We start from the raw sequence: 27,697 nt of genomic DNA, 5'->3' as shown, positions 1-27,697 counted from the left end.
AAAATATTTCCAAATATGTTCCCATAAAATAACAAAGACGCGCATCCGTCAGCTCCTTCCTTTAAGAAAAACAACTGAATAGGTAGATAAGACAAATGGAATGCTCAAACTTGTTTATTGAAGTAACCTGCTTTTTTTTGTTATTTCTTTTGACATACTTTGATGCCACGAAATCTATGGCAAAAATGTTGACTGGTGTCACTCCTCTTTCACTTTCCTCCCCATATATATATCCACATTAGGACTGAGCAACCCAGCAGGGTGGACAAACCCACACACAAACATCTGTTTTGTAATTTTGCAGGTATCAAAATTTTAAAACACAACAAAAGGCAACAGGTAGGTGTTTTTTATGTTTCAAGATTTTATAATAGATCTTTCTTTATTTTGTAAAAGTGGTAAAAATTGATAACGTTCAAAAACACTTTTATATGAAATATTTTATTAATATCTAAATAGATATAAGCTATAATCATTTTGTAATATTTTTTATTGTTTTTAAGTGGTATTTTGAAATTTTGGCATGTAGGTAAGGGAATTTGTTACTGCATTTTTATGAAATGTAAAATAATATTTTATAACAACATTTGTATAAAATGTAATTCTTTTAAAACCACAATTAATTTGATATTTATTAGGATTTGTCAATCTGCATGGTGGGTATTGTTAGATTATTTTAGAGATTATTGAAACACTAAGGTGTTGAAATTTGTTTTGCTCTTGTTCACAATGCAATCACTGCTAATCGTTGAACAAATTAGCCATTTTTGGGGTGTCCTGAAAAGTGATGATTTTGGAGGTATGAGGAATTCGCCTGACACCTGCAATTTTATACATACTAGGGATTGGATTCGCTCTTATAATCACCATTCGTCACTCGTGGAAAAGTCAACAAACAACTTCCAAGTGGATTCGTCATTTGCAGAGTTTGGGGTACGTATAACCCCCAAAATACATAAAAATTGCCCTAAATAGCAATTGCAGAAGACTTAAATAGTGCTTTAGCAACACCAGGGGTTTCCTCAAGCAGACAAATAGCTTATTGTTAGTTCTAACTGCAGGCTGTTGTATTATACTTTTGAGCCTCGGCGAATATATAAACTGGAAGTGCTGTGAATGTTTTTTGTTTTTCTTTGGTTTGAGTAGCCCTGTGATTGGGGGCCACTGCTATATAGCATATTTACATGAATCCACAAAGAAAAATCATCATGATATTGTTTAATGGGAAAACGATAACATTCTCAGTCATTTATACCAAATAGAACTGGAACTATATATAGAACTCGTCCGCAACTGCAATAAGTGCCTGACTTAATATATTAAGTGTTTACATTTTGCAGGTTCTAGGAGAGAAACAATGAGTGCTGCGCCATGGTTATCAGTTTTGCTACTGTTTCATGGTAAGTATGCCATGGTATGAAGAAAATTACTGGTCACTTTATAACTACTAGTACTAATCTTTCTAATATTCACATCTTCACTCAAGTTGTGACAACTACAACTGGACAGACTACGATAATGCTACCGACAAATGTAGTGGTAACAACTGATGGTGCAACAACCACAGGAGTTTCAACTGCAACTGGAGAAACAACAACTGAAATCGAAACAACAACCGGAGCAGTGACAACAACTGTTGGTACAACAACTACTGGAGAGTTAACTACAACTGGAGACACAACAACAGGAATACCAACAACTGTTGGTGCAACAACTACTGGAGAGTTAATTACAACTGGAGACGCAACAACCGGAACACCAACAGCTGAAGTGGAAACAACAACCAGAGTAGCGATGACAACGGACGATGCAACAACCACTGGTGTTTCAACTGCAAGTGAAGAAACAACAACTGGAAGTGAAGAGACAACAATCGGAATAGTGACACCAACTATAGTAGAGACAACAACCGAAGCAGTGACAACAACTGTTGGTGCAACAACTACTGGAGAGTTCACTACAACTGGAGACGCAACAACTGGAACATCAACAGCTGAAGTGGTGACAACAACCAGAGTAGCAACGAGAACTGACGATGCAACAACCACTGCTGTTTCAACTGCAAAAGAAGAAACAACCACTGGAAGTGAAGAAACAACAACAGGAATGGCGACAACAACTATAGTAGAGACGACAACCGGAGCAGCGACAACAACTGATGGTGCAACAACTAGTGGAGTTTTAACTACAACTGAAGAAGCAACAACCGGAACACCAACGACTGAAGTGGAGACGACAACCGCAGTAAAAACAACTGGTGGTGCTACAACTACTGGAGTTTTAACTACAACTGGAATACTGACAACAATTGAAGTGGAGACAACAACCGGAGTAGCGGTAACAACTGATGGTGCAACAGCCACTAAAGTTTCAACTGCAACTGGAGAAACAACAACTGAAATCGAAACAACAACCGGAGCAGTGACAACAACTGTTGGTGCAACAACTACTGGAGAGTTAACTACAACTGGAGAAACATCAACGGGAATACCAACAACTGTTGGTGCAACAACTACTGGAGAGTTAACTACAACTGGAGACGCAACAACTGGAACACCAACAGCTGAAGAGGTGACAAAAACCAGAGTAGCGACGAGCACTGACGATGCAACAACCACTGGTGTTTCAACTGCAAGTGAAGAAACAACCACTGGAAGTGAAGAAACAACAACAGGAATAGCGACAACAACTATAGTAGAGACGACAACCGGAGCAGCGACAACAACTGATGGTGCAACAACTACTGGAGTTTTAAGTACAACTGAAGAAGCAACAACCGGAACACCAACGGCTGAAGTGGAGACGACAACCGCAGTAAAAACAACTGGTGGTGCTACAACTACTGGAGTTTTAACAACAACTGGAGAAACATCAACGGGAATACCAACAACTGTTGGTGCAACAACTACTGGAGAGTTAACTACAACTGGAGACGCAACAACCGGAACACCAACAGCTGAAGTGGAAACAACAACCAGAGTAGCGACGGCAACTGACGATGCAACAACCACTGGTGTTTCAACTGCAAGTGAAGAAACAACAATCGGAATAGTGACACCAACTATAGTAGAGACAACAACCGAAGCAGTGACAACAACTGTTGGTGCAACAACTACTGGAGAGTTAATTACAACTGGAGACGCAACAACTGGAACACCAACAGCTGAAGTGGAGACAACAACCAGAGTAGTGACGACAACTGACGATGCAACAACCACTGGTGTTTCAACTGCAAGTGAAGAAACAACAACTGGAAGCGAAGAGACAACAATTGGAATAGTGACAACAACTATAGTAGAGACAACAACTGAAGCAGTGACAACAACTGATGGTGCAACAACTACTGGAGTTTTAACTACAACTGAAGAAGCAACAACCGGAACACCAACGGCTGAAGTGGAGACGACAACCGCAGTAAAAACAACTGGTGGTGCTACAACTACTGGAGTTTTAACTACAACTGGAATACTGACAACAAATGAAGTGGAGACAACAACCGGAATAGCGGTAACAACTGATGGTGCAACAACCACTGGAGTTTCAACTGCAACTGGAGAAACAACAACTGAAATCGAAACAACAACCGGAGTAGCGACGACAACTGACGATGCAACAACCACTGGTGTTTCAACTGCAAGTGAAGAAACAACAATCGGAATAGTGACAACAACTATAGTAGAGACAACAACCGAAGCAGTGACAACAACTGTTGGTGCAACAACTACTGGAGAGGTAACTACAACTGGAGACGCAACAACGGGAATACCAACAACTGCTGGTGCAACAACTACTGGAGAGTTAACTACAACTGGAGACGCAACAACTAGAACACCAACAGCTGAATTTGAGACAACAACCAGAGTAGCGACGACAACTGACGATCCAACAACCACTGGTGTTTCAACTGCAAGTGAAGAAACAACAACTGGAAGTGAAGAAACAACAATCGGAATAGTGACACCAACTATAGTAGAGACAACAACCGAAGCAGTGACAACAACTGTTGGTGCAACAACTACTGGAGAGTTAACTACAACTGGAGACGCAACAACTGGAACATCAACAGCTGAAGTGTTGACAACAACCAGAGTAGCAACGACAACTGACGATGCAACAACCACTGGTGTTTCAACTGCAAAAGAAGAAACAACCACTGGAAGTGAAGAAACAACAACAGGAACGGCAACAACAACTATAGTAGAGACGACAACCGGAGCAGCGACAACAACTGATGGTGCAACAACTAGTGGAGTTTTAACTACAACTGAAGAAGCAACAACCGGAACACCAACGGCTGAAGTGGAGACGACAACCGCAGTAAAAACAACTGTTGGTGCAACAACTACTGGAGAGTTAACTACAACTGGAGACGCAACAACTGGAACATCAACAGCTGAAGTGGTGACAACAACCAGAGTAGCAACGACAACTGACGATGCAACAACCACTGGTGTTTCAACCGCAAAAGAAGAAACAACCACTGGAAGTGAAGAAACAACAACAGGAATGGCGACAACAACTATAGTAGAGACGACAACCGGAGCAGCGACAACAACTGATGGTGCAACAACTAGTGGAGTTTTAACTACAACTGAAGAAGCAACAACCGGAACACCAACGGCTGAAGTGGAGACGACAACCGCAGTAAAAACAACTGGTGGTGCTACAACTACTGGAGTTTTAACTACAACTGGAATACTGACAACAACTGAAGTGGAGACAACAACCGGAGTAGCGGTAACAACTGATGGTGCAACAACCACTAAAGTTTCAACTGCAACTGGAGAAACAACAACTGAAATAGAAACAACAACCGGAGCAGTGACAACAACTGTTGGTGCAACAACTACTGGAGAGTTAACTACAACTGGAGACGCAACAACCGGAACACCAACAGCTGAAGTGGAGACAACAACCAGAGTAGCGACGACAACTGACGATGCAACAACCGCTGGTGTTTCAACTGCAAGTGGAGAAACAACCACTGGAAATGAAGAAACAACAACAGGAATAGCGACAACAACTATAGAAGAGACGACAACCGAAGTAGCGACAACAACTGATGGTGCAACAGCTACTGGAGTTTTAACTACAACTGAAGAAGCAACAACCGGAACACCAACAGCTGAAGTGGAGACGACAACCGCAGTAAAAATAACTGGTGGTGCAGCAACTACCGGAGTTTTAACTACAACTGGAATACTGACAACTGAAGTGGAGACAACAACCGGAATAGCGGTAACAACTGATGGTGCAACAACCACTGGAGTTTCAACTGCAACTGGAGAAACAACAACTGAAATCGAAACAACAACCGGAGCAGTGACAACAACTGTTGGTGCAACAACTACTGGAGAGTTAACAACAACTGGAGAAAAATCAACGGGAATACCAACAACTGTTGGTGCAACAACTACTGGAGAGTTAACTACAACTGGAGACGCAACAACCGGAACACCAACAGCTGAAGTGGAAACAACAACCAGAGTAGCGACGACAACTGACGATGCAACAACCACTGGTGTTTCAACTGCAAGTGAAGAAACAACAACTGGAAGCGAAGAAACAACAATCGGAATAGTGACACCAACTATAGTAGAGACGACAACCGAAGCAGTGACAACAACTGTTGGTGCAACAACTACTGGAGAGTTAACTACAACTGGAGACGCAACAACCGGAACACTAACAGCTGAAGTGGAAACAACAACCAGAGTAGCGACGACAACTGACGATGCAACAACCACTGGTGTTTCAACTGCAAGTGAAAAAACAAACACTGCAAGTGAAGAAACAACAACAGTAATAGCGACAACAACTATAGTAGAGACGACAACCGGAGCAGCGACAACAACTGATAGTGCAACAACTACTGGAGTTTTAACTACAACTGAAGAAGCAACAACCGGAACACCAACGGCTGAAGTGGAGACGACAACCGCAGTAAAAACAACTGGTGGTGCTACAACTACTGGAATTTTAACTACAACTGGAATACTGACAACAACTGAAGTGGAGACAACAACCGGAATAGCGGTAACAACTGATGGTGCAACAACCACAGGAGTTTCAACTGCAACTGGAGAAACAACAACTGAAATCGAAACAACAACCCGAGCAGTGACAACAACTGTTGGTACAACAACTACTGGAGAGTTAACTACAACTGGAGACACAACAACGGGAATACCAACAACTGTTGGTGCAACAACTACTGGAGAGTTAACTACAACTGGAGACGCAACAACCGGAACACCAACAGCTGAAGTGGAAACAACAACCAGAGTAGCGACGACAACTGACGATGCAACAACCACTGGTGTTTCAACTGCAAGTGAAGAAACAACAACTGGAAGTGAAGAGACACCAATCGGAATAGTCACACCAACTATAGTAGAGACAACAACCGAAGTAGTGACAACAACTGTTGGTGCAACAACTACTGGAGAGTTAACTACAACTGGAGACGCAACAACGGGAATACCAACAACTGTTGGTGCAACAACTACTGGAGAGTTAACTACAACTGGAGACACAACAACTGGAACACCAACAGCTGAAGAGGTGACAACAACCAGAGTAGCGACGAGCACTGACGATGCAACAACCACTGGTGTTTCAACTGCAAGTGAAGAAACAACCACTGGAAGTGAAGAAACAACAACAGGAATAGCGACAACAACTATAGTAGAGACGACAACCGGAGCAACGACAACAACTGATGGTGCAACAACTACTGGAGTTTTAACTACAACTGAAGAAGCAACAACCGGAACACCAACGGCTGAAGTGGAGACGACAACCGCAGTAAAAACAACTGGTGGTGCTACAACTACTGGAGTTTTAACAACAACTGGAATACTGACAACAATTGAAGTGGAGACAACAACCGGAGTAGCGGTAACAACTGATGGTGCAACAGCCACTAAAGTTTCAACTGCAACTGGAGAAACAACAACTGAAATCGAAACAACAACCGGAGCAGTGACAACAACTGTTGGTGCAACAACTACTGGAGAGTTAACTACAACTGGAGAAACATCAACGGGAATACCAACAACTGTTGGTGCAACAACTACTGGAGAGTTAACTACAACTGGAGACGCAACAACTGGAACACCAACAGCTGAAGAGGTGACAAAAACCAGAGTAGCGACGAGCACTGACGATGCAACAACCACTGGTGTTTCAACTGCAAGTGAAGAAACAACAACTGGAAGTGAAGAGACACCAATCGGAATAGCGACAACAACTATAGTAGAGACGACAACCGGAGCAGCGACAACAACTGTTGGTGCAACAACTACTGGAGAGTTAACTACAACTGGAGACGCATCAACGGGAATACCAACAACTGTCGGTGCAACAACTACTGGAGAGTTAACTACAACTGGAGACGCAACAACCGGAACACCAACAGCTGAAGTGGAAACATCAACCAGGGTAGCGACGACAACTGACGATGCAACAACCACTGGTGTTTCAACTGCAAGTGAAGAAACAACAATCGGAATAGTGACACCAACTATAGTAGAGACAACAACCGAAGCAGTGACAACAACTGTTGGTGCAACAACTACTGGAGAGGTAACTACAACTGGAGACGCAACAACGGGAATGCCAACAACTGTTGGTGCAACAACTACTGGAGAGTTAACTACAACTGGAGACGCAACAACTGGAACACCAACAGCTGAATTTGAGACAACAACCAGAGTAGCGACGACAACTGACGATGCAACAACCACTGGTGTTTCAACTGCAAGTGAAGAAACAACAATCGGAATAGTGACAACAACTATAGTAGAGACAACAACCGAAGCAGTGACAACAACTGTTGGTGCAACAACTACTGGAGAGGTAACTACAACTGGAGACGCAACAACGGGAATACCAACAACTGTTGGTGCAACAACTACTGGAGAGTTAACTACAACTGGAGACGCAACAACTAGAACACCAACAGCTGAATTTGAGACAACAACCAGAGTAGCGACGACAACTGACGATCCAACAACCACTGGTGTTTCAACTGCAAGTGAAGAAACAACAACTGCAAGTGAAGAAACAACAATCGGAATAGTGACACCAACTATAGTAGAGACAACAACCGAAGCAGTGACAACAACTGTTGGTGCAACAACTACTGGAGAGTTAATTACAACTGGAGAAGCAACAACTGGAACACCAACGGCTGAAGTGGAGACAACAACCAGAGTAGTGACGACAACTGACGATGCAACAACCACTGGTGTTTCAACTGCAAGTGAAGAAACAACAACTGGAAGCGAAGAGACAACAATCGGAATAGTGACAACAACTATAGTAGAGACAACAACCGAAGCTGTGACAACAACTGTTGGTGCAACAACTCCTGGAGAGTTAACTACAACTGGAGACGCAACAACTGGAACACCAACAGCTGAAGTGGAGACAACAACCAGAGTAGCGACGACAACTGACGATGCAACAACCACTGGTGTTTCAACTGCAAGTGAAGAAACAACCACTGGAAGTGAAGAAACAACAACAGGAATAGCAACAACAACTATAGTAGAGACGACAACCGGAGCAGCGACAACAACTGATGGTGCAACAACTACTGGAGTTTTAACTACAACTGAAGAGGGAACAACAAGAACACCAACGGTTGAAGTGGAGACGACAACTGCAGTAAAAACAACTGGTGGTGCAACAACTACTGGAGTTTTAACTACAACTGGAATACTGACAACAACTGAAGTGGAGACAACAACCGGAATAGCGGTAACAACTGATGGTGCAACAAGCACTGGAGTTTCAACTGCAACTGGAGAAACAAACACTGAAATCGAAACAACAACTGGAACAGCGACAACAACCATTGAAGAGACGACAACCGGAGCCGTGACAACAACTGTTGGTGCAACAACTACTGGAGAGTTAACTACAACTGGAGACGCAACAACGGGAATGCCAACAACTGTTGGTGCAACAACTACTGGAGAGTTGACTACAACTGGAGACGCAACAACCGGAACACCAACAGCTGAAGTGGAAACAACGACCAGAGTAGCGACCACAACTGACGATGCAACAACCACTGGTGTTTCAACTGCAAGTGGAGAAACAACCACTGGAAGTGAAGAAACAACAACAGGAATACCGATAACAACTATAGTAGAGACGACAACCGGAGCAGCGACAACAACTGATGGTGCAACAACTACTGGAGTTTCAACTACAACTGAAGAAGCCACAACCGTAACACCAACAGCTGAAGTGGAGACGACAACCGCAGTAAAAACAACTGGTGGTGCAACAACTACTGGAGTTTTAACTACAACTGGAATACTGGCAACAACTGAAGTGGAGACAACAACCGGAATAGCAGTAACAACTGATGGTGCAACAACCACAGGAGTTTCAACTGCAACTGGAGAAACAACAACTGAAATCGAAACAACAACCGGAGCAGTGACAACAACTGTTGGTACAACAACTACTGGAGAGTTAACTACAACTGGAGACACAACAACAGGAATACCAACAACTGTTGGTGCAACAACTACTAGAGAGTTAACTACAACTGGAGACGCAACAACCGGAACACCAACAGCTGAAGTGGAAACAACAACCAGAGTAGCGACGACAACGGACGATGCAACAACCACTGGTGTTTCAACTGCAAGTGAAGAAACAACAACTGGAAGTGAAGAGACAACAATCGGAATAGTGACACCAACTATAGTAGAGACAACAACCGAAGCAGTGACAACAACTGTTGGTGCAACAACTACTGGAGAGTTAACTACAACTGGAGACGCAACAACTGGAACATCAACAGCTGAAGTGGTGACAACAACCAGAGTAGCAACGACAACTGACGATGCAACAACCACTGGTGTTTCAACTGCAAAAGAAGAAACAACCACTGGAAGTGAAGAAACAACAACAGGAACGGCAACAACAACTATAGTAGAGACGACAACCGGAGCAGCGACAACAACTGATGGTGCAACAACTAGTGGAGTTTTAACTACAACTGAAGAAGGAACAACCGGAACACCAACGGCTGAAGTGGAGACGACAACCGCAGTAAAAACAACTGGTGGTGCTACAACTACTGGAGTTTTAACTACAACTGGAATACTGACAACAACTGAAGTGGAGACAACAACCGGAGTAGCGGTAACAACTGATGGTGCAACAACCACTAAAGTTTCAACTGCAACTGGAGAAACAACAACTGAAATCGAAACAACAACCGGAGCAGTGACAACAACTGTTGGTACAACAACTACTGGAGAGTTAACTACAACTGGAGACACAACAACGGGAATACCAACAACTGTTGGTGCAACAACTACTGGAGAGTTAACTACAACTGGAGACGCAACAACTGGAACACCAACAGCTGAAGTGGAGACAACAACCAGAGTAGCGACGACAACTGAGGATGCAACAACCACTGGTGTTTCAACTGCAAGTGGAGAAACAACCACTGGAAGTGAAGAAACAACAACAGGAATACCGATAACAACTATAGTAGAGACGACCGGAGCAGCGACAACAACTCATGGTGCAACAACTACTGGAGTTTCAACTACAACTGAAGAAGCCACAACCGGAACACCAACAGCTGAAGTGGAAACGACAACCGGAATAGCAGTAACAACTGATGGTGCAACAACCACAGGAGTTTCAACTGCAACTGGAGAAACAACAACTGAAATCGAAACAACAACCCGAGCAGTGACAACAACTGTTGGTACAACAACTACTGGAGAGTTAACTACATCTGGAGACACAACAACAGGAATACCAACAACTGTTGGTGCAACAACTACTAGAGAGTTAACTACAACTGGAGACGCAACAACCGGAACACCAACAGCTGAAGTGGAAACAACAACCAGAGTAGCGACAACAACTGACGGTGCCACAACCACTGGAGTTTCAACTGCAAGTGAAGGAACAACAACTAGAATAAAAATGACAGCCGCACTCGCAACAACTAGTAGACAAACAGTAGCAACAACAACCAAAGGTGCAACAACTCGTGCGATAACCAAAACCACTCTATCTACCACAACCAGAGCAACAACAACGACCACAACCCGTCCACCGCCTCCGGTTGTTATTACCGTTGTTGTCAGGGTTGTTGCAGTACTGTTTGTACCATATGTACCAGAATTGGCTAACCCCGAGAGTCCACAATTCATTGCGCTTGCTCAAGAAGTCTTTTTAGTGGTGAGTACAATGTTGGTTTGGTGTTTAGTTGTTGGGCATCACAGAAGCTACAGTAACATTTGTATTCTCACCACAGTACGACTTTGTATACAGAAGGAGGTACCCAACCTACAGCAACTGTGTCGTTAGAGGCTTCAGGTAATGTCACCTCTGAATTGATGCAAATGTCGTCACATAACAATGTCAATAACACATTGCTAACACAGGCCCGCCGTGGCCCGGTTCCGGATGGAAAACACTGAGGCGGACGTGGCCATCGAGTTCAACAATAACAGCCTAACAAATGAAGCAATTCCCAGCGAAGACGCCGTGGTCGAAACGTTACAAGAGGCCATAGCCGACCCCAACAACAATTTCACCGTGCCCTTTGATGAGCAGTCTATACAACTTCTTGGTAATAGCTATCGCCCATCCAGTCCGGATCCACTCCTGGATGCATCCGCTTAATGTTCTGCGACTGTTATTTTACAGTCACAACCACTGTCGCACCGACGACAACTACCGTCGAGGCGCTCACGACGCGACGGGTGACCTTCCGATCGGCGGGAGAGCGGTTCACCACGGACTTGTTGAATTCATCTTCAGTAGCATTTTTCATTCGAGCATTTGTTATCAAAACAACGGTAAACACCTGAGCTAACTCACTCATATATAAAAACATTTAATACAAATTAAAAAAATAACCAATAGATAAAAATTATGACATTTTTCTAGTGAAATGACTTGACCAGCGTAATTACATTGCAACTTGTAACAAATAAAAAATGGTCTTTCTTGTAAATGACAACATTTACCTCACATAACTTCATCGGTATTTGACTTTTAAATGTACAAAATGTTAAGAATGCCGACATTTTTCTTGTAGGATGACATCTGTACCTCTTGTTTGTTTTTCCACAGCTTGAACCACCGTACCAATTGAAATTCACTTCATTCCGAGCCCTGGACGTGGTTTCATTCAGGTTGGTTATTGCTTAAGGTGTTCATGGCATTAATCATAATTAAGGATGAGCAGATACAATTTTAGCTATGGGTATCAAAAATAGAAATGATGAGAATATAAATACAAGTGTGTCTTTTCCATTTGGCAGTAATGGCTCCATCATCAACAACATGAATATAATTTTTGAATCTGGCTCGGTGCCCGACAACAGCGCCATCGCGAGCGTTCTGGTGGACGTCGCCGACAGTGTCACGGGCTTTGACATAGACACATCTTACATTTTTGTGGATGGCTCGCGTAAGTCATACATAAAGTGTACATGACCCGTTCTGGTTATGTACATAATAAATGATTTTTTTATTTCTTGTTTTGTTTTCTCTTGCAGAAGTTTCACATGGATCGAACCACAAAGCAAATTTGATCAGCACCTCCTGCCTAGTGTTGTTGTCATGGTTACTGGCAAAGCAGCAATAATAATGGGAGTAAATGCCCTGATTTTAAATATTATTACTAACAATATCATGTGTGACAGTAATTTTAAATGTATCGTATTATGAAATATTCCAATGTAACACCAACAACTCATCATGTGGTTTTCCTACATTGACTTTTCAGACTAAATCAGAGTTGAGCCAACCTTTACAACTTATTACATGAAAAGAAGTCCTGAGTCTCATAAAATAAGCCATTATTTTCTGAAAACTTCAACAAAATTTATCATAAAGATACATTTTTGTACAATGACAAAAGTGTTTATCACTGGCTAAAACCGCTCTTATCTATTTCCACCCTGAAGTACAATCAACCTTGCATACTTGTAATTCGGTTTCCACGGATTTGCATATTCAGATTCTTTTCCCACATTTTCCCCCAGCAATTTTTAAATATTTTCAGTTTTTCCGGGTTTTGCCGGATTTAGCACATTTTCATGGAAAACCGAAACAGGTTTATTTGCGTTTTTGCAAGAGCTCTTGATTAAAATTCAAATCCTTTTTTGGTTCGTTTCATTTCTGGGGGTGGTGGAATTAATCACGTGGGTCACTCAGAGTGGAGTCACGGACTGCTGCTTTCAATTGCTCATTCTTTGTATAAACAATATGGCATCAATTGTAGTACATGATTTCGTGGGAAAGGCTTTTTGGTCAATCGTGCTGGAGTGTTTTGATGACTGTAAGCGTAGGCAGGAAATGACTTCCCAGATGATCTCGGCAAAGGAATGAGCACTTGTTGCCTCGTGTGCTCTTCCTGTGACATTTACTTTTGTTTGACATTGTACAGACACGTTTGTCTGGATTTGGTCAAACTTTTGCAGCATATGAAGGAAGCCATCAGAGCGGGGGTTTGATCCGGCCTGTTGCGCAATTCTGAAACAAAATTCTTTTAGATTGAGACGAAAAATTGTGATTTCAAGAAAAAAAAACTATTTGAAATTTTGAGGAAAGACATCTACATAATGGCTAAGTTATTTTATGATAAGTTTAAATGATGATTAAAAAAATAACGAAATAAGAATCCATAAAATTCCCTTTGATGATGATCAATGGCACATACAAATTTTAATGAGCAAATTCTCTAGTTTTGAGGGGATAATTACAAGAAAAAAAAATCATGTGACAAATAACTGGCAAGTAATTTTGTGAGGAGGAAAATATATAATTAAAGATTATAAAATGTAGTGAGAATGAAGTCATTTTTTTCTAGAAAAAAATAAAATACTCACGTAGTTTGTATTGGTATTATTATGCATAAAGCTTACAAATATATACACACTAATTAATAAAACACAAACAGTATGCTTGCTACTTTGTTGATTCTCATCTATCAAGTCAAAGTTTTCAAAAGGGTTAAACCCTCATCAGCAATAAATTGACTCCTCGAATGGGGGGTCCCTGCAGATATAATGTCTCGGCCACCGCCACCCCCACCGATGCGATGATCCCACTTCCCCTCCCTCCAGGGACAGTGAGCCACCATCTGCCAGTAAGGGAACACCACTGGCGGGGGGAGGCAGGGGCACGTGTCCATCTGGAGGGACCAAAGTCAAACCAACGCAATCCATAAAAAGGTTGGAAGCTATAATAAAAGGGATAAAATGAAAGCTACATTCTGTTAAAAATAATACAGAATGTTTTCAAAACTTACGCTTAAATTAAAATTTTATCAAGAACATTCAAAATTCTGTGAATAACTCAAAACAAAACACATTTAAAATTGTAATCAATCTTTTTGTTATTTTATTGGAATAAAGTCCTGTTTTTGTGTGAGAGAGAAAGTCTGAATGTGACAAGAAACAGAAACTGGGTCCACTAAATAATTTCCTATAAATGGTGTGGTGTTGTTTGATAAAAGTCAATATTTACTTTGAACCAATTAAAATTTCTGATATATAACAGGTCATCACATAAATCTGACATCACGGCACAGATATTTTTAGAACACTTTTTTTTTTTTTTTTTTTAGCAAACGGCATGTTCTTTGTTCCTTTTGGAGAGGGCCTGCTAGTATAAGCCCACTTAAGCAGCTTTTCAAAAATGAAATACGTTTAATTTTCAAGTTCACCGGAGTTGGATATCACCAAACTATAAAGTTAATATAATCTAAATTGATCTTTAAGTTATCTTTAAATTAAACCTAACTTTACAACATGCTTTTGTTATAGTATTTTTTTTCTCATGACTTTTTTTTTGTATTTGACCATAACATTCAGAATTATTTCCCCCGCTCGAGACGCTCCAATGGCCGTCCAATGAAAGGAGTGGTTTGGGGTGGAAGATGGGGTGGGGTGGGCTGGGTGTCTTTGCCCCTGACGCCTGTAACCCCACGCTCCGCCACTGCGCGTCCGTAGGAGCCGGTTGAGTATCTGCGTTATCTCCGCATGTTTGACAAGAGAGGAAGTGTTTGACTGATCTCTTTCTCCCTCCCTCCCTCCCTCTCTTCCCTGTATCTATTTCCACACACACACACAAAAGAAATAAAAAGTGGCGTCCTGTGATTCGCGCGCGTTACACGTTGTTTACTTTTTAGTGCTCGCTTCCGCGCATTTGTCTTCTCTTCTTTTTTTTTTTTTCTATTCCTCCTCCTCCATATGGGTGACCGTCGCGCTATTGTGGATATATAGAGGCAGAGACACACCATGGAGGAGGACATGATGGAAGCGTGGTTGGACGACCACCTCGACTTCACGCACTCCTACTTTGTCCGGAAAGCGTCCAGGTAAAAAGCCAGCGACGTGCGCGTGCATGTTCTTTTTTTTTTTTTTGGAACGAGCCTTTATGGTGGTGGTGTGCTACTTGCAATGTGTATGTTACATGAAAATTGTGCAGGGGGTCATTCAATGATTAACTTTTACAGCATGCAGTTTTAATGTGTGCTCTCCAATGCGTCCTCGTGATAATTAGATAAGGCAAATATGTGTGCACTTCTGATTATGAGCATTTTTTTTTCAACAATTGACACATTAATAATGCATATTAAAGAACAAAAATGTGTCATCGCTAATTTTGTGGGCGGGGGGAAAAAAACGTAATTTTCGTCAGATATGACAACTTAACATTTTTATCTGAAAATAAAATAGAACACTTAAAAAGTGATCAAATACTTTTTTAGACCAATCAGTTGCTGGTGTAAATAGTAGGGAGAGAAAAAAATGGACACACCCCTACTCAACTGACAGGTTATGATGCTATATGAAAAATAAATCATTTCAAAACTTTTTGCACCATCAATGTGACCTTATAACCTCTCCAACTCAACTGTCATTTTTTTCCCAGTCTCTTAACGAGGGTAAATAAAAATAACTGCAGTCAGCCAGCAGTTAATAATTAGAGTAACCTAACACCGAAAATTCTTAAATGAAAATCAATTAAGTTTTCCTGACATTTTTTTATAACTGCAAATTGCAGCACAAGCCAAAGTCTGCAGAGAACTTTCAGAGTGCCTGATGGATTTCATTGCTGAAAGGTAGAAGTCCGGAAGAGGATACCAAAAGGATTTCCAAGGCAATAAAATAGCAATGGAACATAGTGAAGATGTTCCTCCAAAATTTATGATTTGTTAGGGAGGCTGCACTATTCTGTCCTCTTCATATTGTGATTATGATTTGTCAATGATCGGATTTGTATGTCCTGCTAACAGGGACATGGTGAATGCCTGGTTTGCCGAACACGTCCACGCCATCACGCCGTCCGCCTCCAAAGACAACCCGTCCTCCACGGATCCCGCCGCCCTTAGCGTTTCGGACAATTACTCTCCGGAGGCCAACGCCAACCAACCGCCCGGCGTTCCTGTTCGCAAAATCTCCGCCTCCGAATTCGACCGCCCTCTCCGGCCCATCGTGGTGACGGACGAGGAGGGCTCGGTGACGTTTCTGAGCGACGCGGAGCACAAGAGCGTCCCCCGGCGGGGCTCCGGGATGCTGGACGGGGACGCCGGCGGCGGAAGCGCCAAGGCGGGGAGCGGCGGCAGTAACCGGGGTGATCGTTGCGCTCGACTACTGGAGCTGGTGAAGGACGTTTCGAGCCATCTGGACGTGACAGCACTCTGCCACAAGATCTTCCTTCACATCAACGAGCTCATTGCTGCCGACCGCTACTCACTATTTCTGGTGGGGGGAGAAGGGGCACTGGGCTCTTAAAAACAGAATGTTTTGTCCAATCGGATCAATTTGGTGCTACGTTGCAAATAGCAGAAATATTACGTAATTGATGCGCTCCGAAAGACTTATAATTGCCTGTAAATGCCCACCACATGGTGGCAAAGCACTATTTTTATCTAAATTCAGCTTCTCACTTCAACATAGTTCCTTGACACCAAGACACCTGAAAATGGCAGAAAAGTACGAACCAAAGTCCTCAACCCACTTTAGCATAGTTGCCTTAGACCAAGATGCCACAAGACAGCGTTAAAGAAGCAATTTTATATATAAAAAAAAAAAAATCTCACTTGAACATAATTCCTTGGTTCCATAATGCCACAAGATTGGCCAGAGCACAAAAATAATAAATACATTTTGTGAATAATGGCAGAAAAAAGTCGGAAATACGTGAATTTGGGAATGCTGAAGTCAAAGAGAAACATGTTGGTTTGTTTGCTGTACTTCATTGAGTCTAATCAAAAGAGCAAGGCACCAAAGCAAGACATTTTGTTTTGGCTTTTAGGTGGGCGAGGACAGCTCCAACACAAAGTTTCTGGTCAGCCGCCTCTTTGACGTGGCCGAGGGGTCCACGCTTGAGGAATCATCCAGCAGCAGCATCCGACTGCAATGGAACAAGGGCATTGTGGGGCACGTGGCCGCCACGGGACAGTCGCTCAACATCACCAACGCGTATGAGGTAACGTTGAAGCTTATTCAAAACATTATTTGAATGTTTTTTTTTTCCCCTCTATCATGGAAATGGAAGCACATTGCAATGTTTTCCCGGAATTCTGCCATCGCTTTCATCAACTCTCCTGTAGTTGATTAAGGGTCTTCCTCTGATTGCCCTGTCCAATTAGTGCACCTCTTTATGCGAGTGCTCTTGCTTGTTTGTGGTTATGATTTTTATTTTTTTTTTAAATCCAGTTCAAACAGGCTACAGTCAGTCCACATCAGCTTTAACTAAAAAAAATGGACCCATATTAGATTTAAATCAATGTCATCTCTACATGCTAACTAAAATGAGATCTGCGATGGCGGCCATTTTGCCACTTGCTGTCGACTGAAAATGACATCACAGTTGCCGGTCTCGGGTCACAACCATTCATTGCTCACCAGTTTTCTGAAGCTGAGTTGTGATTGGCTGGCAACTGTGATGTCATTTTTAGTCGACGGCAAGTGGCAAAATGGCCGCCACCTGAGATTGATCAAAATGGGTGAATTTAGCTGCTCAACACATATTCCACACATGCAATATTAATGCTATGTTTAGACTAGTGAGGCACATACAACTTTACCGTAAAGATTTTTTTTAGGTGTACTTTCACTTTAATACCCATTCTGGTTTTCCTACCCACAGGACCCTCGATTCAACGCGGAGGTCGATATGATCACAGGTTACAAGACGCAGAGTATTTTGTGCCTTCCTATCAAGAACCATCAAGACGAGGTAATGACAGTATTGTACAATGATAAAAAATAAATAAAAATATCCTCAAAACAGCAGTAACAAAAAGCCCATTAAAACCCATTTAAACTATCCATTGTCAGGTTGTCGGAGTGGCTCAAGCTATCAACAAGAAAAATGGCAAAGATGGAGCCTTCACCCAACAGGATGAAAAGGTATGCAAAACTCACATTAGATCGTTTCTTAGACATTTTGACAGTGAGTAGGAGTCGAACATTTGGTAACTACTCACTGAATATTCAGGACATCACTAACAACATAAGCTAAATCATTCCATTTGGATGCTTTTAAATAAGTTGTAATTTCATGAGAAGTTAATTCTAAGATCACAAGAAAGATGGTTTTCTCTCAAAACAGGACTTCTCAGCCTATTTGGCATTTTCGGGCATCGTTTTGCACAACGCGCAGCTGTATGAGACGTCACAGTTGGAAACGCGACGTAATCAGGTACCGCAAAATGAAATTCAAAATATTTTTGTAATGTACATTGTTTATGCCATATACATAAAGAAAACTCTTTATGGGGATGATTTACTCAGGTGCTGCTGGAACTGGCCAGTCTTATTTTTGAGGAGCAGCAGTGTCTAGAGGTTTTACTGAGGAAGTTTGCCGGAACCATCCTATCCTTCATGCAGGCCCAAGCTTGCACAGTCTTCATTGCCGACAACGACTCCACGGAGGTCAGCACTAAAGTGACCCTAAACACCTCTGGCAGGCCACATGCGGGCCACAGGCCACAGGTTCCCCACCATTGGTTTTCAGGACTGGAGAAAAACATCCTTCAAGAAACTACTTAGCCTTGCCAATGATCTAAAGTAAAATCTAAACATTAGAGGATCTTTTCTCTATTTAAAGCCCTTTTTATGACCCAAGGGAGTCTGGGGAGCAAAGTTTTCCTACACAATAAAAAAAAAAGTGATTCGTTTATCTTTGACATCCTGTTAAAATGGGAAAAGGATCTTTTAGTGAGCACATGTCGAAGCAAAAACAAGTCCCTATAAGGTGGGCGGGAGAAGAAGAAAGACATGGAATGTTGAACTAAACTCCCAATCTGGCAAGACTTGATGTCGCTTGTAACTTGGACAAGTTGCACCGTCTTGATTGATTAACTGGAAGAAATTAAATGTTGATTTGTCTTGTAAAAAGGAAATAAAAGGAAGAAAAGTTCACTTTTGCCTTTTTCGTTTTCAGAACCCATTTTCCAGTGTCTTTCATATGGAATATGAGGAGCAAGGTGAAGGCTTTAATTCCTCCAAAAGGTAAGGCAATTACTTTTAACACAAAGGGCGACACTATTCAATTCAATATTATTGAACGAGAAAGTCAGCCTTAGAAAAAATATATATATATTATGAGAAAATTGACAAAAATGAAGCCAAACTGGTTGTAAGACAGTTTTTTAGCAATTTTGTGACTATATTCTTAGACTTTGGTTTCCTGTTTGGAAATTAACAGTAATGCCGATATATAATATTAAGTTCATGATAAAATACGAATAGATAATTTCACATTTTGCTATAACTCTCCTCAGAGAATCTTCCTGCGTCAACCAGATCAACTACATGTACGCTCAGTATGTTAAAAACACCATGCAGCCCCTCAACATCGCTGATGTCAGCAAAGATCAACGGTTCCCTTTAACGGTTTGTATTTTTACAATTTTTCAGGTTACTGTCATCTACTTACCAAAGTAATGTATTTTGTTTTATCTGGCAGTGTGAAAAGCAATATCTCACCAGAAAAGCTATAACGAGTTTGCTCTGCACTCCGATCAAGAATGGCAAGAAGGACAAAGTCATTGGTAGGATGGGTTTCGAGTACTGTTTCGAAAAGATTAAAAAAAAAAAAAAATGAAAACATTTCTCTTGTGAGTGAAATTTGACAGAGAGAAAGCATGATTATTTTAAAAATCAAAGAAATATTCACGTCTACAGGTTGCTGCCAGTTAGTGAACAAGATGGCCGAGACGTCGGGCACCATAAAGCAGTTCAACAGAAACGACGAACAGTTCTTGGAGGCCTTTGCCATTTTTTGCGGCCTTGCCATCCAGAACACGCAGATGTACGAGACCGTGGCCAGAGCCATGGCCAAGCAGCAGGTCACTCTAGAGGTCAGTACCTGTCAGAAATTGTATCGAGGGTGATCCTAAGTAGAACCTCGGATACACGATCGCTGCTGTCTGAAGATCACTGCAGAAACTGCCGCTGGTGTGTTTTGCAGGTCCTTTCATATCATGCTTCGGCTTCTGCAGAAGAGTCCCAGAGGCTCCAGGTATTTATATTTAATTGGAATCCTCTGATACAAAACAAAGAGTGCCTTCAAAATGTATTTAGCCCCAAAGTACATTCTGAATTATGGTGTTGGGGAAGATCCAAACCTATCTGGCCCCCATGCCATGAAGTTAATTGCCCCTGAACCAAACAATTGGTTGCATCACCCTTGGCAGCAAGAACTGAAATCAAATGTTTGCAATTACTGCTGATGAGTCTACGGTGGAGGAATTATGGCCCACTTTTCTTTGGAGGCTTTTTCAGTATGAACTGTCTGGATGAAGTCATACCACAACATCTTCAGAAGTTGGATTGTTTGTGTATTTGGGGTTCTTGCCATACTGGAGATTGAAGGCACCAGCTGATAGCCGAATGTTCATCTGCAGATGTTTTTGGTAGACTGCAGAATTTATTGTTCCATTAGTAGTCCAGGTCTTGAAAGAGTAGAGCAACCCCAGACCATTAAACCGTCATCACCACGTTTGACTGTCATCACCATGTTCTTTTTATTAAATGTTGTAATTTTTACGTCAGAGGCCAAAAATCCTCTACAAAGTTCAAAATTTGAGAATCCATTGACCATTTCTCATAGTCTTGGGGCTCATCAGGACGTTTCTTGGCAACTGTGAGAGGAGCCTCCTTTTTTAAATCATTAGCAGGTGGTTTTTCTTTGTTTCTCATTTGTTCTTGAATTTCTTTGGATTGTAGTAAGGTGGCTTTTATTTTGAGACCTTGGAACCTACTTCTCTTTGTCTGTCAGGTACTTAGGTGGGCATTTAACTGATTCCTTGATTCAACAAATATCGCCAGGAATTGGACCTTGGTGTTATCAGTGATCTAGACTTCAGATTTCCAAAACCAATAAATTCCCGCAACAAGAGGGCATTACTTTTTCAAGTAGGGGCAGAAACGATTTGCAAGAGTTGCTTTCCTCACCCTTTCAGTGGCTGGTCAAACATTGTCGGAATGGTTAACTAACTCCTGGTCCATTGGGCAGGCAGCCTCAATTCCGTCGGCCCAGTCGCTGCGACTCCTGGACTTCGGTTTCAGCGACTTTGACTTGTCGGACACGGAAACCACGTTGGGTACCGTGCGCATGTTTGTCGACCTGGATCTGGCGCACAACTTCCACATGAAGCACACGGTAGGCGTCAAGAGTGGAAACGACCCACTCCACATCTGGGTGACAAATTAACAATGACTTCTACACTGTTTAGAATTTATGCCAGTGGATCTTGAGCGTGAAGAAGAACTACAGGAAGAACGTAGCCTATCACAACTGGAGACATGCTTTCAACACTGCCCAGTGCATGTTTGCCCTCCTTAAATCAGGCCGCTTGCAGGTTAGTAGCATAGCAAGCATATGAATCATCCATCGTCGAGGCTATTTCTGTCGTCCCCGAGCCAATAGAAAGCAAATATTCAAAGTTGCTAGCTTTTGACTCCTGACAGAATCGCCTTAGGGATTTAGAGGTTCTGGCTCTGATGATCGCTACGCTCTGCCATGATTTGGACCACAGAGGAGTCAACAACTCCTACATACAAAGGTACAGAAGCTGGAGAAGAGTCCCGGTAGAATCCTCTCGGTCATCCACCGGCTATTTAACCTGTGTTCATTTATCAGGAGTGAGCACCCACTGGCACAGCTTTACTGCCACTCCACCATGGAGCACCACCATTTGGACCAGTGCCTCATGATCCTCAACAGTCCAGTAAGCGCAATACATGGTGGCCATTCTCTTCCCGTTACGACACAAACAAGGTTCTCATTCTCTGGCTGTTTCAGGGCAACCAGATCCTGAGTGGCCTCTCCGTGGATGAGTACAAATGCACTCTAAAGATGATTGAGAGAGCTATTTTATCCACTGATCTGGCCCTGTATATTAAGTAGGTACAGAACATTGAAAATACAGAACAAAGAAGGGGGGGGGGGAGAAGACAATGTCCAATGTGACTTATCGAATTTATTTCTTGTTAACATTTTGTCCCAGGAGACGTGAGGAGTTCTTTGAGCTCACGCACAACGGACTGTTTGTTTGGGAAAATGAACACCATAGAGACTTACTTAGGTGAGATGAACACGTTAAGTCCTCTGGGTTCATTCGTACGTATCGTAGATACCGTCTATATATTCACATCGGTTTTGCATGTCTCCATTAGGTCAATGCTGATGACTGCTTGTGATATATCAGCAATCACAAAGCCCTGGCCAGTGCAAAAGAGGGTAAGAGAGATATAGAAAATAGAGATTGTGCCTAAACATGTGATTTTTTTAATTGTTTGTGGAAATTTAAAAAAGAAAATCCTAATGTGAGCGTTGGTTCATATTCCAATTTTTATCCTGTAAAATTCCAACCTAATTCTCATCTAAATAATAGTTGGCCATTGTTAAAAATTCTATTTGGTTCCAATTAAAAACGTTTTATTCATAACATCGTTAATCTCTAATCTTTTTTTCCTGCAAGGACCACAAGAGATAAAGAAAATTAGCTTTGCATAAGGCACCTTGCAGCTGCGTCCCAACTATTTTATCTCCCTGGTGATCTTTGTTAGTCAGCAGCTTGTTAGAAAGCACAAGCCTCGTGGGAAAAAAAAAAAAACTCGTAGATTATTTGATAACATGATGAGAGTGCTTTCGGAATAGAAAATTCTGCAACCGCCCTCAACAGATCAAAGATTCTGATAAGACTGAATTAGCTGTGCCTGGGGGGGAAAAAAGGATTTTAAAAATTCTATAAAAAAAACAAAACATTCAAGCTAATTTATTTTTGTCCTTGGTGACACATTCTTTTTAAAGTAAGATTTTCTTATCCATTACATTTATTTTTCTTATGTTAGATTTGTGGAGTTGGTAATTGGGGTTTTGCTGTCCAATTTTCTTGCTGTTGGATGTAAGATATTTTTTCTTCATGAAAATTTGAATACACTTTTTTTTCTTATATTTTTTTCTCATAACACCAAGATTATAATTTGACCTACTATATATATATATATATATATATATCCGATTTTTTGTGGAACCGCTTCCATTTAAGGTGAAAGTCTGCACTTTGCTTTCCCCTCACACAGATCGCAGAGCTGGTGGCGACTGAGTTCTTTGAACAAGGGGACAAGGAGAGACTCGAATTGAACATTGAGCCCAGTGTAAGGCAACAACATCAGCGGGAAATGCATCTGTTTGCTATCATTACGCTACAATCTCATTTGATTTCAGGACTTGATGAATCGAGAGAAGCGAGATAAGATTCCGAGCATGCAAGTCTCCTTCATTGATGCCATCTGCACGCAGTTGTACGAGGTAATGGAGCAGTTTGAAATACATTTTGAAAACATGACAATGTCATAAATTGGTCCTTCTGTAATAATAACTAATTATAAAAAGACATTTATGCGTTTTATCTGTATTTTTAAGTTTAAAAACTGTCACCATGGAAAAAAATGAAAACACCATAATTCCAGATTTTTTTGCTATTGATAAAATCATAAAAAGAAACAAACCGTTTATTCAGGTGCACAAAACTGACCACAATAACAAGCGTAACAAATTTCTGTTGAATCAGTCATGTATTTCTGTTAACAAGATCACAATAGAGAAACAGATTATTGATCCAGCGTACTTGTTCAGTCACTGTCCTTCACTATTTTTTTTCTTTTCTCAATCTCAGACCTTGGCAGGCATGTCTGACTACTGTTCACCTTTGCTGGAGGGTTGCCGGACGAACCGTCAGCATTGGAAGTGCTTGGCCGAGGAGTGCGAGAAAGGCCTGGTCAACAGTCTGGTGTGAATGTCAACAAGGACCCTCCCCGCCCGCCCCCCCCCATGTGGCTTCCTCACATTCTTCCCATCTCACTCACTTGACTTACTTTTTTATACTTTTTTTTTCTAGGGTGATGGGGGAAAACGTCATTTCACGACACATACCGTACATTTAATGCCTAGTTCCTTGTTTACTGCATGTATTTTCAATCTTGAGATTTGGGAAAGGTCCATGGTTACCATGGCGATGGTCGGGTGTGTCAGTGAACCGTCTCGGACAACTTTCATCGTGCGCACCAGTTTGTGTGCAGTGCTTCTCACAAACATAAGTCATTGGTCACTGTTGTCTTTTTATTTAGTCATTACGATACAGAATCTATTTATTATTTTTGCACCGAGTGGCTTTAAACTCACAGATTACAGATATGGACAAAAGAAAATGTACATTGGGATGCAGATTATATCTACACACTACAGGAGTGTCACGCTCACAAGTACAGTCAGCCTTGCGTATTTATTTGTTTAATATATTTATTAGCTAAATGTATATTGTCTTTTTAAAGCACTTTTCCAGAAGAAATTTTGAAAGTTATTTTTCTTACTAATTAAAAAAAAAAAAATGTTTTTTTTTTTTTTCTCTCCACTGCCTTGTTGTCAAGTCACAAATGCATTTTTGGAAATGTACACAGTGATTGAATTCAGATTTTTGTAATCGGTTACGATATAATTTTTTGGACCTACCTCTCCGTCGACGTTGCCCCATTAAATAAATTCTGTGAAACGTGTTGATTTCAGTTTTTATTTGTGGCGGGGGGGTCTTTAGTGCCTACCTCCTCATACTTATTTTAAGAATGCTTCAAAAAGTCCTAGCTAATTGCATTAAAGCAGGGGTGTCTGACTTCATAAATACCATAGTAAACATATGAAAAAAAAAACATGTTTATTACTGTATGTGTGAGCGGGATTGAATTTGGGATGTTGTGGCCCAGCCCGGGTTTGAAAACCCATTTTAAAGCGAGTACGTCTTCTTGTAAGTGACCATGCTGCACACCTTGTGGATGGTTGTGGTGAACGAGCGCAGGCGCACCTCCTCCGGGTCGCTGATGCAGTGCGGGTTGGACTCCTCCCACTTATCGGGAATGGCGAGGTCTCTGTCAGTGTAGATCAGGAGGTTGAAGCTACCTGTCGGGGGAAAAAGAAGACGTCAGGAGAGGCGGACATTAGGAGGAAATCTTGCTGGAAGCCAGCGGATGACTGGTCTTACACGGCGTTTCCAGCAGGGGCAGGAAGGTCACGGAGGCGGTTATCTGCCTAAGAACTGAACGGATCTCACCCTGGATGGTTTGAATGGGCTTTTCTCGAGGGGCACTACTAAAAGTAAAAAAAGATCACAACAAATACTTGAGCATTACAGTGAACACCAAATCAAAGATTCCGTTTTTTATTTTTATTTTTTTTTAAAACCTATTACTGAACAGCTCAACATTTAGCCATTTTATGCTCAGGAGGAAAATTTACAAATATACCTGTGACCCGAGAAAAATTCCCTGCTTCGGTAAACAAAAAGCAAAGCATTAATTCTGTGCCAGCTCAGCTTCAGATAACTATATCGAAGTAAACAGAGTGCTCCATGTTGCCACCATCTTGGAGCATCAGGGTGCAAGTAACTAAAGTGTGCTTGAGTTTCTTATCAATCAAAAAGGCTATGCTGCCATCTTGTGGCAGCAATGGTGTAATGGAAATATGTATACACTTTTGCTGAGCTATGTATCAAATTATCTTTGATCAGAGAAACCCCCTCCCTTTCAGCTTTGAGAGTACTTTTGTTGGTAAGTAAGTATTTAAGAGTCAAACTAAAATGGCGGCACCCACCTGCACTCCATGGCCGACTTGTCGCACTCTATATCAAACTGCCAGCGTTCCAATACCTCGTGGGTTTGCAGACATGTGATCACCAACACCAGCTTCTGCACCGTGCAGTTGAGGAGCCACTCTGCACCAAAATACACAGGAAATGATATGTTGTGGTATCCAAAACTGAAATTTAATCTTTAGTTTGACTTAGAGCCATGTTTTGTTTTGACAAATTCAACTTAGCAAACATCGCACTCTGTCAAGTTTCAACGAACCTTTGAGCTGGGACACCACACTATCGAGGTAGTTCTTTAGTTCAGGATCTGTAGTGACTTGAAGGCTCATGTCATACTGGCTCACTCTGGTGAATTGCTCTGGAGGATAAATGCCACGCTGGTACAAGATGCTGTTGATACCAAAAGCTGTGGAACAAGCAAAACAATTAAATAAATGTCAATCATAAAACTCGTCGTCTGCTGTGATGATTTCTCGTGAATCTGGAGCGTTCATAATAAGGAAAAACTGTGGTGGCATCGATCATGTGATTAATTACTGATTGAAATTACAGTATTTTGACATTTTTAATTATGTTTTAAGTCTAGGTTAGCACATAGCAATTTTATTACTTCTAACACTAAGCAGTGCCATATGCCACAGTTCTGTGCTTTTTTTTTAGTAACTTTAAATTGATTTCTCATCATGAAATGTCTGATGGTAAGCCAACCATGCTGAAGCCTAAAATTGTACACACACACACACATTTGAAAAGTTGCCATGAATACACGCTCTCATGCAGTCAGATGACTGCACAGAAATGTTGAGTAAACATTACTTTGGAATTCGAACATAAGTGTATGAGACATTTGAAAGATGTCACCGTCCGTACGGGTTTTAAGTAAAGACCGGGAATACTTTTGGCGTTACTGGAAATGTATTCAACTGTACTGGGGTCCAAAAGAAAAGAATTTAACGCACAATGCAATTTTAAAATTAAGTTAGGATAAATACTTACAGAAGAAGTCAGCCACAAGCTCCGCGCTTCCTTTGAGAGTAATTCCTTTTAGTGTGCTGGTCATTGTGTGTTTTAATTTTCGTCTGTTTTTGTCCTAAACGCTTCAACAAACGTTCGTCGAAGTTTCTTTCTTGTTAAAATTGCTGAAATGCTGCCCGCGGTTTTGTTTGAAAATGGCCTGCTCATAGACTACTGCGCATGCGTGGGATATTCTTCTCCTTCACCAATTGCGTCCACATTCCAGTTGTACGAGCGCGTTAGCGCCATCTATCTTCTATTTTTGAACGTTTGACTCATGAAATTCAATTAAGTACTGTCATGCCAAATTTGTGATGGTTTTGACATTCATACTACAGCAAATTCCCAAAGGTTACATTAGTTAAAATAAGACTAGTAAAAAAAAATCCCCAAAAATTACTGTATATCAAAAGTGGATCAATATCTTAAATCCCTCAAAAGTTGCACTGGTCAGAAAAATACTTCAGTAAACTTGCTCCAAATTGCGCTGTTTTATGAAAAAAAATAAAA

At 41.5% G+C, this 27,697-nt stretch overlaps 3 protein-coding genes across 4 annotated transcripts; 2 read left to right on the top strand and 1 right to left on the bottom strand.

Annotated features, from left to right (window-relative positions):
* The first annotated feature begins 69 nt into the window (after window positions 1-69).
* LOC137840163 (mucin-2-like) lies at window positions 70-13,167 on the top strand. Its single transcript, XM_068650269.1, has 9 exons — window positions 70-339; window positions 1,341-1,400; window positions 1,487-11,232; window positions 11,309-11,370; window positions 11,439-11,626; window positions 11,704-11,855; window positions 12,133-12,194; window positions 12,324-12,472; window positions 12,561-13,167. The coding sequence occupies exons 2-9, from the start codon at window positions 1,358-1,360 to the stop codon at window positions 12,647-12,649; spliced, it is 10,491 nt and encodes a 3,496-aa protein (XP_068506370.1). The 5' UTR covers window positions 70-339; window positions 1,341-1,357; the 3' UTR covers window positions 12,650-13,167.
* A 1,802-nt stretch (window positions 13,168-14,969) lies between these two features.
* Window positions 14,970-25,088, top strand: pde5ab (phosphodiesterase 5A, cGMP-specific, b). The gene is made up of 22 exons (XM_049734669.2): window positions 14,970-15,388; window positions 16,310-16,778; window positions 17,332-17,505; window positions 18,169-18,258; window positions 18,360-18,431; window positions 18,634-18,723; window positions 18,816-18,956; window positions 19,468-19,535; window positions 19,808-19,919; window positions 19,993-20,077; window positions 20,211-20,386; window positions 20,497-20,547; window positions 21,544-21,690; window positions 21,764-21,889; window positions 21,999-22,093; window positions 22,171-22,258; window positions 22,333-22,433; window positions 22,538-22,615; window positions 22,707-22,770; window positions 23,616-23,690; window positions 23,761-23,844; window positions 24,212-25,088. Exons 1-22 carry the CDS (start codon window positions 15,309-15,311, stop codon window positions 24,329-24,331), a joined length of 2,586 nt encoding a protein of 861 aa, XP_049590626.1. The 5' UTR covers window positions 14,970-15,308; the 3' UTR covers window positions 24,332-25,088.
* Window positions 24,641-27,429, bottom strand: mad2l1 (MAD2 mitotic arrest deficient-like 1 (yeast)). 2 transcript variants are annotated; one of them, XM_049735017.2, is made up of 5 exons: window positions 27,170-27,429; window positions 26,433-26,579; window positions 26,176-26,296; window positions 25,568-25,671; window positions 24,641-25,485 (listed from the first exon to the last, which is right to left on the bottom strand). In XM_049735017.2, exons 1-5 carry the CDS (start codon window positions 27,231-27,233, stop codon window positions 25,313-25,315), a joined length of 609 nt encoding a protein of 202 aa, XP_049590974.1. In that variant the 5' UTR covers window positions 27,234-27,429; the 3' UTR covers window positions 24,641-25,312. The 2 variants fall into 2 exon arrangements, with proteins under 2 accessions (XP_049590974.1, XP_049590973.1); XM_049735016.2 differs by having other exon boundaries at window positions 25,568-25,674; window positions 27,170-27,424.
* Window positions 27,430-27,697: the final 268 nt, after the last annotated feature.

The sequence above is a fragment of the Syngnathus scovelli genome, chromosome 1 (genome assembly GCF_024217435.2).
Source record: "Syngnathus scovelli strain Florida chromosome 1, RoL_Ssco_1.2, whole genome shotgun sequence".
Taxonomy (NCBI): Eukaryota; Metazoa; Chordata; class Actinopteri; order Syngnathiformes; family Syngnathidae; genus Syngnathus; species Syngnathus scovelli.
Note: the sequence above shows the minus strand (reverse complement) of the source record. Positions and strands in the feature narration are given on the sequence as shown.

What these genes read in the sequence shown, in the direction of transcription:
- pde5ab (XM_049734669.2), top strand. Translation starts at nt 15,309, where the DNA reads ATGGAGGAGGACATGATGGAAGCGTGGTTGGACGACCACCTCGACTTC. An exon ending in AGCAGCAGGTCACTCTAGAG is followed by an intron (nt 20,387 to 20,496) that starts GTCAGTACCTGT and finishes TGTGTTTTGCAG; the next exon opens with GTCCTTTCATATCATGCTTC. An exon ending in AAGAGTCCCAGAGGCTCCAG is followed by an intron (nt 20,548 to 21,543) that starts GTATTTATATTT and finishes TCCATTGGGCAG; the next exon opens with GCAGCCTCAATTCCGTCGGC.
- LOC137840163 (XM_068650269.1), top strand. Translation starts at nt 1,358, where the DNA reads ATGAGTGCTGCGCCATGGTTATCAGTTTTGCTACTGTTTCATG. An exon ending in CTCAAGAAGTCTTTTTAGTG is followed by an intron (nt 11,233 to 11,308) that starts GTGAGTACAATG and finishes TTCTCACCACAG; the next exon opens with TACGACTTTGTATACAGAAG. An exon ending in GCAGTCTATACAACTTCTTG is followed by an intron (nt 11,627 to 11,703) that starts GTAATAGCTATC and finishes GTTATTTTACAG; the next exon opens with TCACAACCACTGTCGCACCG.
- mad2l1 (XM_049735016.2), bottom strand. Translation starts at nt 27,233, where the DNA reads ATGACCAGCACACTAAAAGGAATTACTCTCAAAGGAAGCGCGGAGCTT. An exon ending in AAGTCGGCCATGGAGTGCAG is followed by an intron (nt 25,675 to 26,175) that starts GTGGGTGCCGCC and finishes TTTTACTTTTAG; the next exon opens with TAGTGCCCCTCGAGAAAAGC. An exon ending in GCCCCTGCTGGAAACGCCGT is followed by an intron (nt 25,486 to 25,567) that starts GTAAGACCAGTC and finishes TTCCCCCGACAG; the next exon opens with GTAGCTTCAACCTCCTGATC.